General features: G+C 45.1%; 1 protein-coding gene across 4 annotated transcripts in view; it reads right to left on the bottom strand.

The window, feature by feature from the left end:
- Window positions 1-13,034, bottom strand: part of TRANK1 (tetratricopeptide repeat and ankyrin repeat containing 1) — a 117,614-nt gene that overhangs the window by 62,214 nt on the left and 42,366 nt on the right. For 2 of the 4 annotated variants that reach the window (XM_049870679.1, XM_049870678.1), the window contains exons 6-10: window positions 12,022-12,140; window positions 8,142-8,225; window positions 7,778-7,916; window positions 5,476-5,607; window positions 1,407-1,577 (exon numbers count right to left, since the gene is read on the bottom strand). In XM_049870679.1, coding sequence (XP_049726636.1) covers window positions 1,407-1,577; window positions 5,476-5,607; window positions 7,778-7,916; window positions 8,142-8,225; window positions 12,022-12,140 — 645 coding nt within the window. Of the gene's footprint in view, window positions 1-1,406; window positions 1,578-3,412; window positions 3,565-5,475; window positions 5,608-7,777; window positions 7,917-8,141; window positions 8,226-12,021; window positions 12,141-13,034 lie in introns of those variants that run through there. The other 2 variants (XM_049870681.1, XM_049870680.1) reach the window with 2 other exon arrangements.

Below are 13,034 nucleotides of genomic sequence, written 5' to 3'. Positions count from 1 at the left end.
AATTGGCATAACAGAGTTTATAAACAGAATGTTCTACATTCTACTTGGGCGAGCAGTGTCTGGGGTCTTAAAAGCCTGTGAGTGGCCATCTAGGGTACTCCACTGGTCTCACCCCTTTGGGAGCAAGAAAGAGTGAAGAAAACTAAAGACACAGGGAAAGATTAGTTCAAAGGACTAATGGACCACATCTACCACAGCCTCCACCAGACTGAGTCTAGTACAACTAGATAGTGCCCGGCTACCACTATTGACTGCTCTGACAGGGATCACAATAGAGGGTCCTGGACAGAGCTAGAGAAAAATGTAGAATAAAATTCCAACTCACAAAAAAATACCAGGTTTACTGGTCTGACAGGGACTGGAGAAACCCCAAGAGTATGACCCCCGGACACCCTTTTAACTCAATAATGAAGTCACTTCTGAGGTTCACCCTTCAGCCAAAGATCAGACGGACCCATAAAACAAAATGAGATTGAAGGGACACACCAGCCCAGGGGCAAGGACTAGAATGCAGGAGGGGACAGGAAAGCTAGTAATAGGGAGCCCAAGGTTGAGAAGGGAGAGTGTTGACATGTCGTGGGGTTGTTAACCAATGTCATAAAACAGTATGTGTCATAAAACAGTATGTGTACTAACTGTTTAATGAGAAGCTAGTTTGTTCTGTAAACCTTCATCTAAAATACAAAAAAAAAAAAAAGAATTAAATATTAGTATGACAAGAACTAAAATCACAAAAGAAAAATAAAAGGTGTTTCATTAAATAGGGATGCTTAGAGTACCATATTTAAAGAGCAAAGTTTTCAGGACTTTTGATCCCACTATTTGTAGAAAGAGTAACATTTACACGATCTAAAAACCATGCAAATGCCATTTACTGGTTTTCAGTTTTTAGCAGCAATCTATAGATGAAGCATGGAAAACTTAAGACTTAAGGAACAGAATGGAAACGATACAGATAATAGAACTAGATAAAACTCAACAAGTGGGGCTGGGACAGCCAAGAACTTGGTCTCATTCAGCAGCGGTGCTGTCTCAAAATAACAAATCAAGAAACGGAGATACATCTATATTTTAAACAGTTGGAAGTGGTTGTTTCTGAAGAGTAGGCCTGCCTTCTGTTGTGTCCTGTTCTGTCTGAATTTTTTTCATTTTTACTCTGTACATACATGGGGAAAAAAATCACTCACAGTGTCCAATGGTGGACCCGGCAACGTTCTCAGAATGTCCTCGATATTCTCTAAATGAGAGTTTTCTTATTCTATCTTTCAAAAAATGCAAACAAGTTTTCTGAAGGTTGGGGAGGGTCTCACTTCCATCTATGTGTACCAAGAAAAGTAAACTGATTTGTATCTAATATCACAGAATCAGTTTTACCCCCCCAAAAAGTGAAGTCACTGGAAGCGTACCTGATAACTCCTTGGAACACGTAGCCAGCTTTTCCAAGTGACTGTTGATTTTCTGGATAGCTTTGAAGTTCTTATTTCTTTTCAGGATGTCCACAGGGGAGCGGGACTGCCGGTCCAGCAGGGTGGGGTCTGCCCCGAGGTGTAGGAGTGCCTGCACGTCCTCCGTCTGTCCTAGGGCAGGCCAAAACCAGAAGGGGGCACTGTCACGGGGCCTTCTATAAGGACATGTCCCCACGAGCACTCTTCCTCCCCGTTCCCTGCCCCAGCAGCCCCTCTGTTGACAAAACCTGACCTGCGCCAGGCTTAGGCAGTCCACCCAGCTCCCTGAAGCAGGGAGTCCTGTGTGGAGCGGGAGGGAAAATAGCTTCAAAGAGGTTCAGAAGTGTGCTCCTGGCTACCTTTCTCCCCTCTCCTTGGCAACAAGCAAGGAGACAGGGAATCTGGTTACCAGGCAGCAGTCACAGCTGTAAGGCTAACAGCAAGCTGGGACTTCAGACTCTTTATTCCATAGAGAGGAAATAGAATATTCTTTCAGGGAAAGAGCCCTGTCTGGGGACAGGAGAAGAAAGTGGCAATTGCTGCTGGGGTCTTTTGTTGGCACAGCTACCACCCTCCTGGCCCCAACCCTCCAGCTGCCAGCTCCTTATCTATCTACCAAGCACCAAGGTGGCTCTGTGATGTAGATGCAACAGCTCTGAAAATGGAGCACGTGTGTCCCTGGGGGTACACAAAGATTTACATGGGCACAGAGTTAAAAGAAGCCACGTCTGATCCCCAACTTCCACGTGAATACTTTCCTAAAATTCACCGCCCAGAGAGGCACCTGTATTCAGGTATCGAGGAATGTGGGCAGCCTGCAGAAGCTGAGAGTGACCCCTGGCTGACAGCCAACAAGGAAATAGGGACCTCAGCCTGACAACTGCAAGGGTTGGGTTGTGGCCCAACCACAGGGGCTTGCAAGAGGCCCAGCCTACACCTTGATTTAGCTTTGCAAGACACTGAGCAGAAGATAGCTCAGACACAATAAAACAACAGATGGATAAACATGACTGTGAAGAAAAAAGTTTACACGACAAAGAAGATCAAAGTCAAAAGACAACTGTGTTAAATATTAAATAAAAATTAATGGGTGTTTGTGCCAGGTACAAAACCTTCCTGAGAACGATAAGTTAAAATGGCTGTCTGTGCCAGGTACAAACTTTGACAGAACAATAGGGAGTTTTCAAAGTGTCCTAACCACAGAGAGTTTTCCAGAAAAACAACTTAACATTTAAGAATGTTTCTGACTCAGCAGACCAGACTCCACCAATTCCCAATAGACAATTTTACCTACAAAGCCAATGACAGAAAGACCCCTGCTTTGTAAAACGCTGCCTTCGATAGAAGACATAGCTAAGACTCAATCACTGGAAATTCCCTACTAAAATCAACATCGCAACCATGTGACACAGTACAACTGCCCATAGGGTCTTCGGACTGTAATCTTTACAGAAGCAGATTGCCAGGTCTTTCTCCTGCAGGACGACTGGATGGGTTAGAACTGCCAACCTTTCGGTTAGCAGCTGAGAGCTTAGCCATTGTGCCACCAGGGCTCCTAGCTGCCTTTTAAAAAAAAAAAAAAAAAAAACCTAAACTTACACTGCTTGAATGAGCTCCTCACCACTTTTGGCTTGGATGTTCCCTGTTGGCAAACAGCTTCTTGCTTGATAAACCCTGTTCACTCCATCGATCAATGGTTTGGATCATTCATTGAGTTTTCCTTTGGACAACTGACAAACTGGGAGAAAATATTCATAACATACACCACAGACAAAGAGCTAATGAACAAAGGGATTCAAAAAAAAAAAAAATTGAAGAACAATGGGCCAAAAACCCAATGGGAAAGAGATATGATCATATAATTCACAAATATACACATATATAAATGGTCCTTAAATACATAAAAAAGGTCAAACTCATCATTAAAGAAATGCACATTGAAATAACACTAAGATACCAATTCTCACCCATCAGACTGGAAACAGTTTTTGAACACAACACATTCTGTTGGTGAGGCTGTGGGGATGGAGACATTCAGACACTTCTGGTAGTTTAACACGGATGGGGGGTTCAAGCCTTCTGGATACAGACTTGACAATATCCGACAAACTGCCCGTGTATCTATGCATATATGAACATGTATGGAGTGGCTTCCAGTATAACTGTTAATGAAAAAAGCAAAGTGCCAAAGATTATCTGTAATATGTGACCCTTCGTGTAAAAAGAAACCCCAGTAGCACAGGGGTTAAAGCACTTGACTGCTAACCAAAAGGTCAGTGGTTCGAACCCAACAGCCTCTCAGCAGGAGAAAGATGTCGCAGTCCACTACAGCCTCGGAAACTCTACGGGGCAGTTCTACCCTGTCTTATAGTGTCGCTGTCATGGATTGAATTACGTCCCCCCAAAAATGTGCATATTAACTTGGTTAGGCCATGATTCCCAGTATTCTGTGGTTGTCCCCCAGTTTGTGGTTGTAATTTTATATTAAAGAGGATTAGAGTGGAATTGTAACACCCCTACCAGGTCACATCCCTGATCCAATATAAAGGGGGTTTCCCTGGGGTATGGCCTGCACCACCTTTTATCTCTTAAGAGATAAAAGGAAAGGGAAGTAAGCAGAGAGTTGGGAACCTCATACCACCAAGAAAGCAGTGCTGGGAGCAGAGCGTATTCTTCAGACCTGAGGTTCCTGTGCTGAGATGCTCCCAGGCCCAAGGAAGACTGATGCATCACAAGGACCTTCCTCCAGAGCTGACAGAGAAAGCCTCCCCTGGAGACAGCACCCTGAAGTCGGATTGCCAGCCTACTGGACTGTGAGCGAATAAACTTCTCTTTGTTAATGCCACCCACTTGTTTTTCTGTTACAGCAGCACTAGATGACTAAGACAGTCACTATGAGTCAGAACGGACTTGAAGGCAAAGCGCTTGGTTTTTCAAGTAAAAAAGAAGATACAAGAAAGTATATATGTATCTGCTCATTGTTGCAAAAGAAATTCAGGAAGGATGAGTCCACAACTACAAAAAACTGATTACCTACGGGGGTGGGAAAAGGGTCAAAAGAACGGGAAAATGTGAGGAGGTGTCACACGGATGACAAGGAAGTGACGCTTCTCTGAGTATGTCTTTTTGTAAAGCTCAGACTCTTAGAACCACAGTAATATGTCACATGCCCTTCATAAACCTGAAATATAAACAAACAAAACCAACCAGGATGCGGGGAACTGCCACAATGTAATGCAAACACACACAAAAATGAACCTAATCGTACTACAAATGAATCATATAACCACACTAAAGGGAGTGAGGAAGTCTGAAACTCCTAAAACTGAACCAAACCAAGGAAAAAAAAAAAAAAAAACCGTTGCCATCAAGTTGATTCCGACTCATAGTGACCCTATAAGGCATAGCAGAACCGCCCTGTAGAGTTTCCAAGGAGCACCTGGTGGATTCAAACTGCCGACCTTTTGGTTAGCAGCTAAGCTCTTAACCACTACACCACCAGGGTTTCCTAGCACTGAACAAATAAGTAAATATACTGCAGATGAAAGAAGTTACAAATAAGGAGAACCTAAATGACCACAGCGTTGGATTAGAATCAGAGGTACCAGTATAAACTCATGGTCTTTGATAGAATACAAGCAGCAGGTACAATGAATGTGTGTGTGTGCACGAGTTAGTAAAGCCATTGCCGTTGAGTCAGTTCCAGTCAAAAATAGCCATGTGCTGTATGATTCTATTTATATGCAATGTCCAGGGCAAATTCACAGAGACAGAAGGCAGATTAGTGGGTACCCACACCTGGAGGGGTTGGGAAAAAAAAAGGAGTGGATGCTAATAAATATCAGGTTTCTTTTTGAGGTGATGAAATAGTTAGAAATTGATTGTGCCCATCTTTCAGTTAGCAGCTGAGCGTCTTAACATTTGTGCCACCCAGAGAATCCTGTCATGGATGGAACAGGTAAGACGCAGTGGTCAGTCATGGGACGCAGCGGTCAGTCGTGTGGTTTTACGATGGTGGTGCCCTACTTACGCCTGATGAGGTATCCTGGGGAGTGGGCGGCCACAATGTGCAGGACTGTGCGGTCATCCTCGTCCTTCTGGTTGATGCGGCCTTTCCACTCCGGCTTGTGGGTCATTACCCATCTGAAAAGGTGGTTTTCCCCTGAAGGGAATTAAGATGAGTTACAAAGGTTATTTCCCACATACAAAATATTAGCAAAGCAAATCAATATATACCACACTAAGCGAACCAAATGGGGCATCTAACAGACTTTTCCACTCACCACAAATAGGAGTGGAGAGACACAGGGGCTGGTAAAATGGCAAGGTTGAGTACCAGAAAGCTGTTCAGAATAATCTTCAGTCAGGTTCCCTAGATGCAGAGCCTGAGACAGGGATTCTTGTGCAACACAGCCACTGGGAGGGAGCTCTCAGGAGAAAGAGGGTGAGCGAAGGGGGTAGGGGAAGGCGCTAAGCAACAGTGTGCTCTCAGCTGCAGTCCACTGCAGCCTGTGCCCACGGGGAGCTCTGACGTACACAATGTTCCACAGCGCTGCTCCCACCTACAGGCAAGGAAGCCGGTCTTTTGTGCCCCATGTGAGTAAGTCATGAGCTAAAGAATGCCCACAGGAGTGAGGCAAGATTCGGGCAGTAGCCTCCCTGGAAAGTGGTGCCAGATGGCAAAGGCCAATTCTCTGGAGAAGGGGGCAGCTGTGAATTGTCAGCAGCCAACACTCATGGCAGCTGGGGGTTCAGGCACCAGTGGTAAGGAAGATCCATGTGGGGCACTGAGATTTCGTGTTCCTAGGCAGATTCTGGCAGCAGGGTCCCCGCTTCAATCATCAAGTCAGGATCTCTGATCTGAAGGACACCGTGCTGCGTTACTAATAACAGCACAGATAGTAAGTTCTTCTCCAGGGCTCCTGAGATCAAGGAAAGCCACACACACTCCTCCAACTCTGTGGGCACTATCTGTCACCATATCAGAGTCTCCCTCTGAGAAAGAATCAGGGATAACCTATCGGTCATACCGATACCACCCCATAACCACAGGGGCCAACGTAAAGAGCAACACAATAGGGAACAGTGACGTTCATAACCGGGGGCATGCTTCTGTGCATTTCAGTTTCCTAATCTGAAACTGGAAGGATTCGATTAAATGCCCTGTAATCAGACTTTGGAAACCCTGGTGGCGTAATGATTAAGTGCTACGGCTGCTAACCAAAGGGTCAGCAGTTCGAATCCACCAGGCACTCCTTGGAAACTCTATGGGACAGTTCTACTCCGTCCCATAAGGTCGCTATGAGTCGGAATCGACTTGACGGCACTGGGTTTTCTGGGTAATCAGACTTTACTTTTACAAGAATAAAATCTCTTATGGACTCTCCAATATATGAAATGGATAATATTTGCTAAAGCAAAGACGGGCCCCAGGGCCCCAAGTCCCTGGTCACTGCCCGCCTTCTCCCCCTACCCCCTGCCCCGACCCAATTCTATAAGTTCCAGGGGATGATTCAGCTGAGAAGATGTAGATCAAACAAGATCTCTCTGCCCCTTCCACCTCTAAGATGGTATAATTAAAGTTGGAGCCCTGATGGTGGAGTGGTTAAGAGCTTGGCAGCTAACCAAAAGATCAGCAGTTCAAATCCAGCAGCCACTCCTTGGAAACCCTACGGGGCAGTTCTACTCTGTCCTACAGGGTTGCTATGAGTAGGACTCAAGTCTACAGCAACTAATGACGACACAAATGTCCTAAAGCGATGCCGTATATGCTTGAAAAAGAAAAACAAGCTTGTATCAAAAGTATGTGGGGGGGGAGTGAGGAGAGATTTAATGATAAAGCAAAAATATTTAAAAATTTAAATCCTATAGCCAGAAGGTGAAGTTTTAAAGAAAAAGTTATATGAAGAATGTCAGTCCTTTAAAGAACCACAACCAAAACATATCATCAATAGCCCATGCTTCCCTTGGGGTCCTCCGGCCATGGTCCCAGAACATACTGGGCAGCTGTCCAGGCTGGAAAGTGAACACGGAAAAAGGCCAGAGGGAGGAAACCCCACAGACCACCTGGAGCTCTGCCTGCCAGCAGCTGTCTGTCACAAGTCCCCTCCGTGGGTTCCAGAGCGCCACCCTGCTGCCAGGATCTGTCTGAGAACACGACATCCTTTCAATCTGGCTTTAGCTACTAGTCCCCAGAGAAATAAAATGATGTGGTTTCCCAGCTTCCTGTCCTCAAACGATTCGAGTCGCTAAACTCTGGTTTCCCTGAGCTCGGCAGAGTGCCCCGTGCTGGCCGGGTGGCTTGGAGGCCGTGGAGCTGAAAGAAGACTCACCCGCTTGGATGCAGAGTCTCATGAGGGCATGAAGAGGGTATGGGCCAATACTCTCAATGTTTGCACCAATGGAGATGAGCCACTGGACTAACTGGGGCACCTGCTCCATTTTCTCATAGGGTCCAATGAAGACATATTTCTGGAAATGAACAGAAAGCGAGGAAGAACCATGGAAGTCTTTACATCGATATGAAACTTCGAATCCCTTCAACCATAAAGTTTGGCATCAGTGAAACCTGAATTAGCTATGGTCCGTGCCGAAGACACAAATAACAAATTTGCAGCAAGGCAGCTGAAGCGGAAGGCCCCACATACAAAGCTGAGGTGGCCTGACTTGAAACTTTATGTAAGAAGGTCACCTTACCTCAAAAAGACTTTTCAGTGATAAGCCTGGGACGTGGATATCACTTGGCAGTCGGACTTTTCTCGCTGACAAAAGTAGAAACGACTGATCGGAGGGGAGAAAAAGAAAAAGTTGGAATAATATTGTTCTTCATATAGGTTATTAGATCAAAACTTAAGGTAAAAAAAAAAAAGGTACACACACACAGTGGAATATTACTCAGCCATAGAGAGAAATGAAGTTCTCATACATGCGACAGCGTGGGTAAACCTTGAAAACATGGTGCTGAGTGAAGTCAGTCAGAGGACAAATACTGTGTGCTCTCACCGACATGAAATAGACAAACACATAGACACTAAGGCTCATTAGTGGTTACCACAGGTGGAAGAGAGGAGACACAGGGAAGTTCCTCTTTCGGGGGCACTGAGTTTCTGTTAATGGTGGTGGAATAATGAGCGGAACGATAGCGATAACGGTGGCACGATGTGAAGAATGGAATTATACCAAAAATCAAAACCAAATCCACAGCTGTCGAGTTGATTCCAACTCATAGTTACCCTACAGGACAGAGGGGAACTGTCCCGTAGGGTTTCCAAGGCCGTAAATTGTTACAGAAGCAGACGGCCACCTCGTTCTCCCTCGGAGCAGCTGGTGGGGCTCAAACCGCCAACCTTTCTGTTAGTGGCCGAGCACTTTAACCACTGTGCCACCAGGGCTCCAGAATTATACATGTAAAAATTGTTGAATTGGCAAATATTGTTTATATATTTGTACCACAATTAAAATTTAAAAAAAAAAGAACCCTCTAGCCTCGTTTCTTTTTAAGCCACCTGAGCCATGATAACGGGAGTCTCTCTGTCTCTGCGTTTCCTCAGAGGCTCCCGAGGATGGAAACGCTGAGGTCAAGCAGCATCGTACAGAGAACGGAGGAGCTGGGGTAAGACATGCTTGAAGTTCAGCCAGCAGAAGATTCAGAGCCTTTAGAAATATCTCACCCTAATCAAGTCTTTAGTACATGAGTGTTTCATAAGTCCTAACTATCTGGGGCAGTGGAGGAGCGCTGGTGGTGCAGTGGTTAAAGCGCTAGGCTGCTAAGCGAAAGGTCGGCGGTTTGAACCTGCCAGCCGCATCATGGGAAAAAGATGTGGCAGTCTGCTTCCGTAAAGATTTACAGCCTTGAAAACCCTATACCCGTTGTCTTCAAGTCAATTCTAACTCTTAGCCACCCTGTAGGACAGAGTAGAACTGCCCCATAGGGTTTCCAAGGAGTGGCTGGTAGATTTGAACTGCTGACCTTTGGGTTAGCAGCCTAGCTCTTAACCACTGCGTCGCCAGGACTCCTGGGGCAGTTGTACTCTGTCCTGCATGGTCGCTATGAGTCAGAATCGAATGATGGCAGTCAGTTTGGGGTTTTTTTGTTTATTTGGAGCCCATTAGATTCTACCCAGTGGTGTGCTGGAGCTGGTTGTTATCAGCTAGTGAGAATCCATTGTGTCTATCTCTTCCCAACTCCGAGTTCTCTGATACAATGTTAGTAGTTTGAAACCGACCATGGTGAGAGTATTTATACCACGGAAACTGGCAAACGCCACAAATCAGGACTTTTTTTTTTCCTCAGAGAGCCAATCGATAAACCACTAACCCTACCTGAAGAAACTGATGCTCAGAGAGATGAAACAATTTTCCCCAGGTCACACAGACAGTGGCAGCACACCCTGAGGGGCCCTACGGTCTAGGAGCTCCAGTCTCTGTACGGCCCTGACTAGAGAGCCAGTCATGTCCATCCATGGGAGCCAGTAGCAGCCTCAGCTCCAACCTCCCTCACGAATGCCCTTGGCCGTGGACTGCAGGACCTCAGGAACCGAGCCCGCTGCCACGTCTTGCTTCCAGTCTCTTTCAGCTTGATACCCTCCCTTAACTGCTGACCCTAAACAGGCCCCACTGCCCCATCCTCAACCCCAGTGTCATCTTCAGGATTCTGACAGTCCTAACTGCTGGCCTGGCTTTCACCTGATACCTCTGTCTCCAATATTGGGGAATGGCCCAGGCCCTGCTGCCAGCAGGAAGCTGGACCTGACCCTTGGGCTGGATTTCTGCGCATTCCCTTGGTTGGCTGAGTTATGACCTGTAAGGAGCTGCCTGGATCCCGTTCCCTGACAGCCCACCTAGGCCACGAGGCTCCATCCACCTCCACTCCACGCTGGGGAGACGGGACTAAGGGACTCTTTCCTGGGAGCTGGAAACTGAACTACAAGCCCACGAACGAGGCCTGAGCCACCTACTCTACTCACACATCCGCCCTAGTACTTGGAATCACAGAATTGGAGACTTTTTTAAAAATAAATCTGAAAAGCTCTTTATGGATCTCTTGGTCCAGCCACCTTATCTGAAGACAGCAGATGCCAGACCTCTTGTTAACAGGGCTCTGGATTTCTGACTCCCGGTTCCCCAAGTGTCCGGTCTGCCTTCCCCACCTCTGCCGCCTACCCTCCCACAGCCTCTTAATTCAGGGAACCCATGGCTGGACTGTCAGGAGTTTCCCATGAACCCCTGAAACTACATGCATTATAGTCTGTTCATACAGAGAACTGTCCCACAGATTTCACAAGGAATCTGGGACCTTTCCAAAAAGTTAAGAATTCTCAATTCTAAAGCCACTTGGCCTGCCTGGATCTAGAGGCCGTATGGGTTGCCTTGCTTTTGGTGACTTTTCTGGACTTTCCAGCTTTAGAAGGTCCAGGAGGCCCTTTCTAACCAAACTCTCCACCTTGGCTAGCCCGTGCTTATGAGTGCTTTCAGCCTGTCATTAACACAGCTACTGTGTGTTGGACACTTGGCATGTGCCAGGCGCTAAAAAAGCCCTTAGCAGCCCCTCAGACCTACACAGCAACCCTCAAAGCAGCACAGTACAGGCCCACGCTAGCTAACACCGCGTAGAAAGATTATAAAAACAAACAAGCAAACAGAACTCACGCTCTTAAATTAGAAGTCCAGACTTACTGGACCAGTTGAGGCTAGAGCACTGCCCGAGACTATCGCCGTGGAATGTTCTTTAAGCCTTAAACCAGAATTATCCCTTGAGATCAACTTTTATCTAAACAACAGATTGGATCATAAAATAGTGTCACTCCCAAGCAGTGAGCTTCTTTAAAATATATATATATATATATATATATATATATATATATATATATATCAACTACAGGAGACCAAATGGTCAAATATTACTCTAAAGCAAAAATGAGAAGGTAAGGGGGTAGGGAAACTAGAGAACTGAAAATAGTACAACAGAACGGAATGAATAAGAATGATGACACATTGCGAAAAACATAACCAATATCACTGAATAACGTGTGTAGGAATGGTTAAATGGGAACCTAATTTACTGTGTAAACTCTCACCTTAAACACAATAAAATATTCTAAATTAACAAACATGCAATTGTTTATGTTCCTCATTCACCGTTACCACAAACACCTGGACTTTTCTTTGATGACAATGGAGACACAGAGCAAGGATGCCACAAACTTAGTATTTTTCCTATCTTAAAAAAAAAAAAAGGAAACTGACTAGTGTATCTCAGTGACTCTGCTTTTTTACCGATGGTCCAGTTAAAAAGTTATACTGGCTTCAAAACAAATAACCAAAAAACCAAACTCGTTGCCATCGAGTCGATTCCAATTCATAGCAACCCTGTAGGACAGACCAGAGCTGCCCTATAGGGTTTCCACAGATGGTGGATTTAAACTGTTGACTTTTTGGTTAGCAGCCGAGCTCTTAACCACTGTGCCACCGGGGCTCCAATAAACAAATGGTAAATTACAATGCCCCAGGGCTGAAAGAGAAATCATTTCATCAAGGATGTACTTTCCCCCAGACAGACCCATCTCGTGTTACTCACCTGCCATAATCCTTTCTTAGCCAGCTTCTCTATAACAGATTGCCACACTTCTGTTGAGAATCCAATAATGAAAAGATGATCAAAGCGTGGTAACAAATTTTGCAAAACAATAGAATCACCTGAAAGAAAGTGCCATAGTTTAGAAATTTTATCATGCAGAAAAGTCTAGAAACCTTTAGGAAAAGGTCCTCCAATTAAAACCACACACAGACAATGGTAAATGACAGATATCAGGAAGACAGGCATTTTCAATGCATAAAGTTCCTATATGATTGACTAAAGCAGTGACCATGTTAAGCTGCCCCGTGAAATCAAGCCCCTGAGGGTAAGGCAGCATAACGTTAGCTAACTTTCATTCAGCTTCTCTATTTGCTGAGCACAGTATTTTTTTTTTTTAGTGATATGTATGATACATTTAACCTCTTCAACAAGCCAGTGCCTATTGGCCCCATTTACAGAGGCGGAAGTGGAAGCTTAAGTGACACAGCTCACTTCCTTTAAGAAGACATGACAGGTATTACCATCACCCAACAGATGAGAAACATGACGAATGGGGAAAAGCTTCCTGGTATGTCATGCAGCTAGTTCACAACAAAACCAAGACCTGAACTCCGCGTTACCAACTCTGTAAGTCAACACTCATTCTTCTAACACAGGTGGCCCAACGACCTCTTCTATCTCATGATCCCCCAAAACCATGTTTCTCAAACTTATGGATGTCCAAGGGGACAGGTCAGGGGAGAGAAGAATATGGCATCTCTCTCAAGGTTATCAGCTTCCAAATAAATAAGTCAATATCACAACAAACATATTGTAGGAAAAGACTCAAGATAGTCGTAAATATATTTTTCAAAATTTATAAACTGGATTGTGGGTATACATTCACTCTCCAAATAGGGGTTGTTGTTGTTGTTGTTAGGTGCCATCGAGTTGATTTCAGCTCATGGCAACCCCCTGGGACAGAGTGGAACTGCCTTCATTGGGTTTTCTAGGCTGTAATCTTTATAGGAGAA

This window comes from Elephas maximus, chromosome 27, assembly GCF_024166365.1.
Source record: "Elephas maximus indicus isolate mEleMax1 chromosome 27, mEleMax1 primary haplotype, whole genome shotgun sequence".
NCBI classification, from domain to species: Eukaryota; Metazoa; Chordata; class Mammalia; order Proboscidea; family Elephantidae; genus Elephas; species Elephas maximus.
This window is presented reverse-complemented; position numbering and strand designations above follow the sequence as displayed.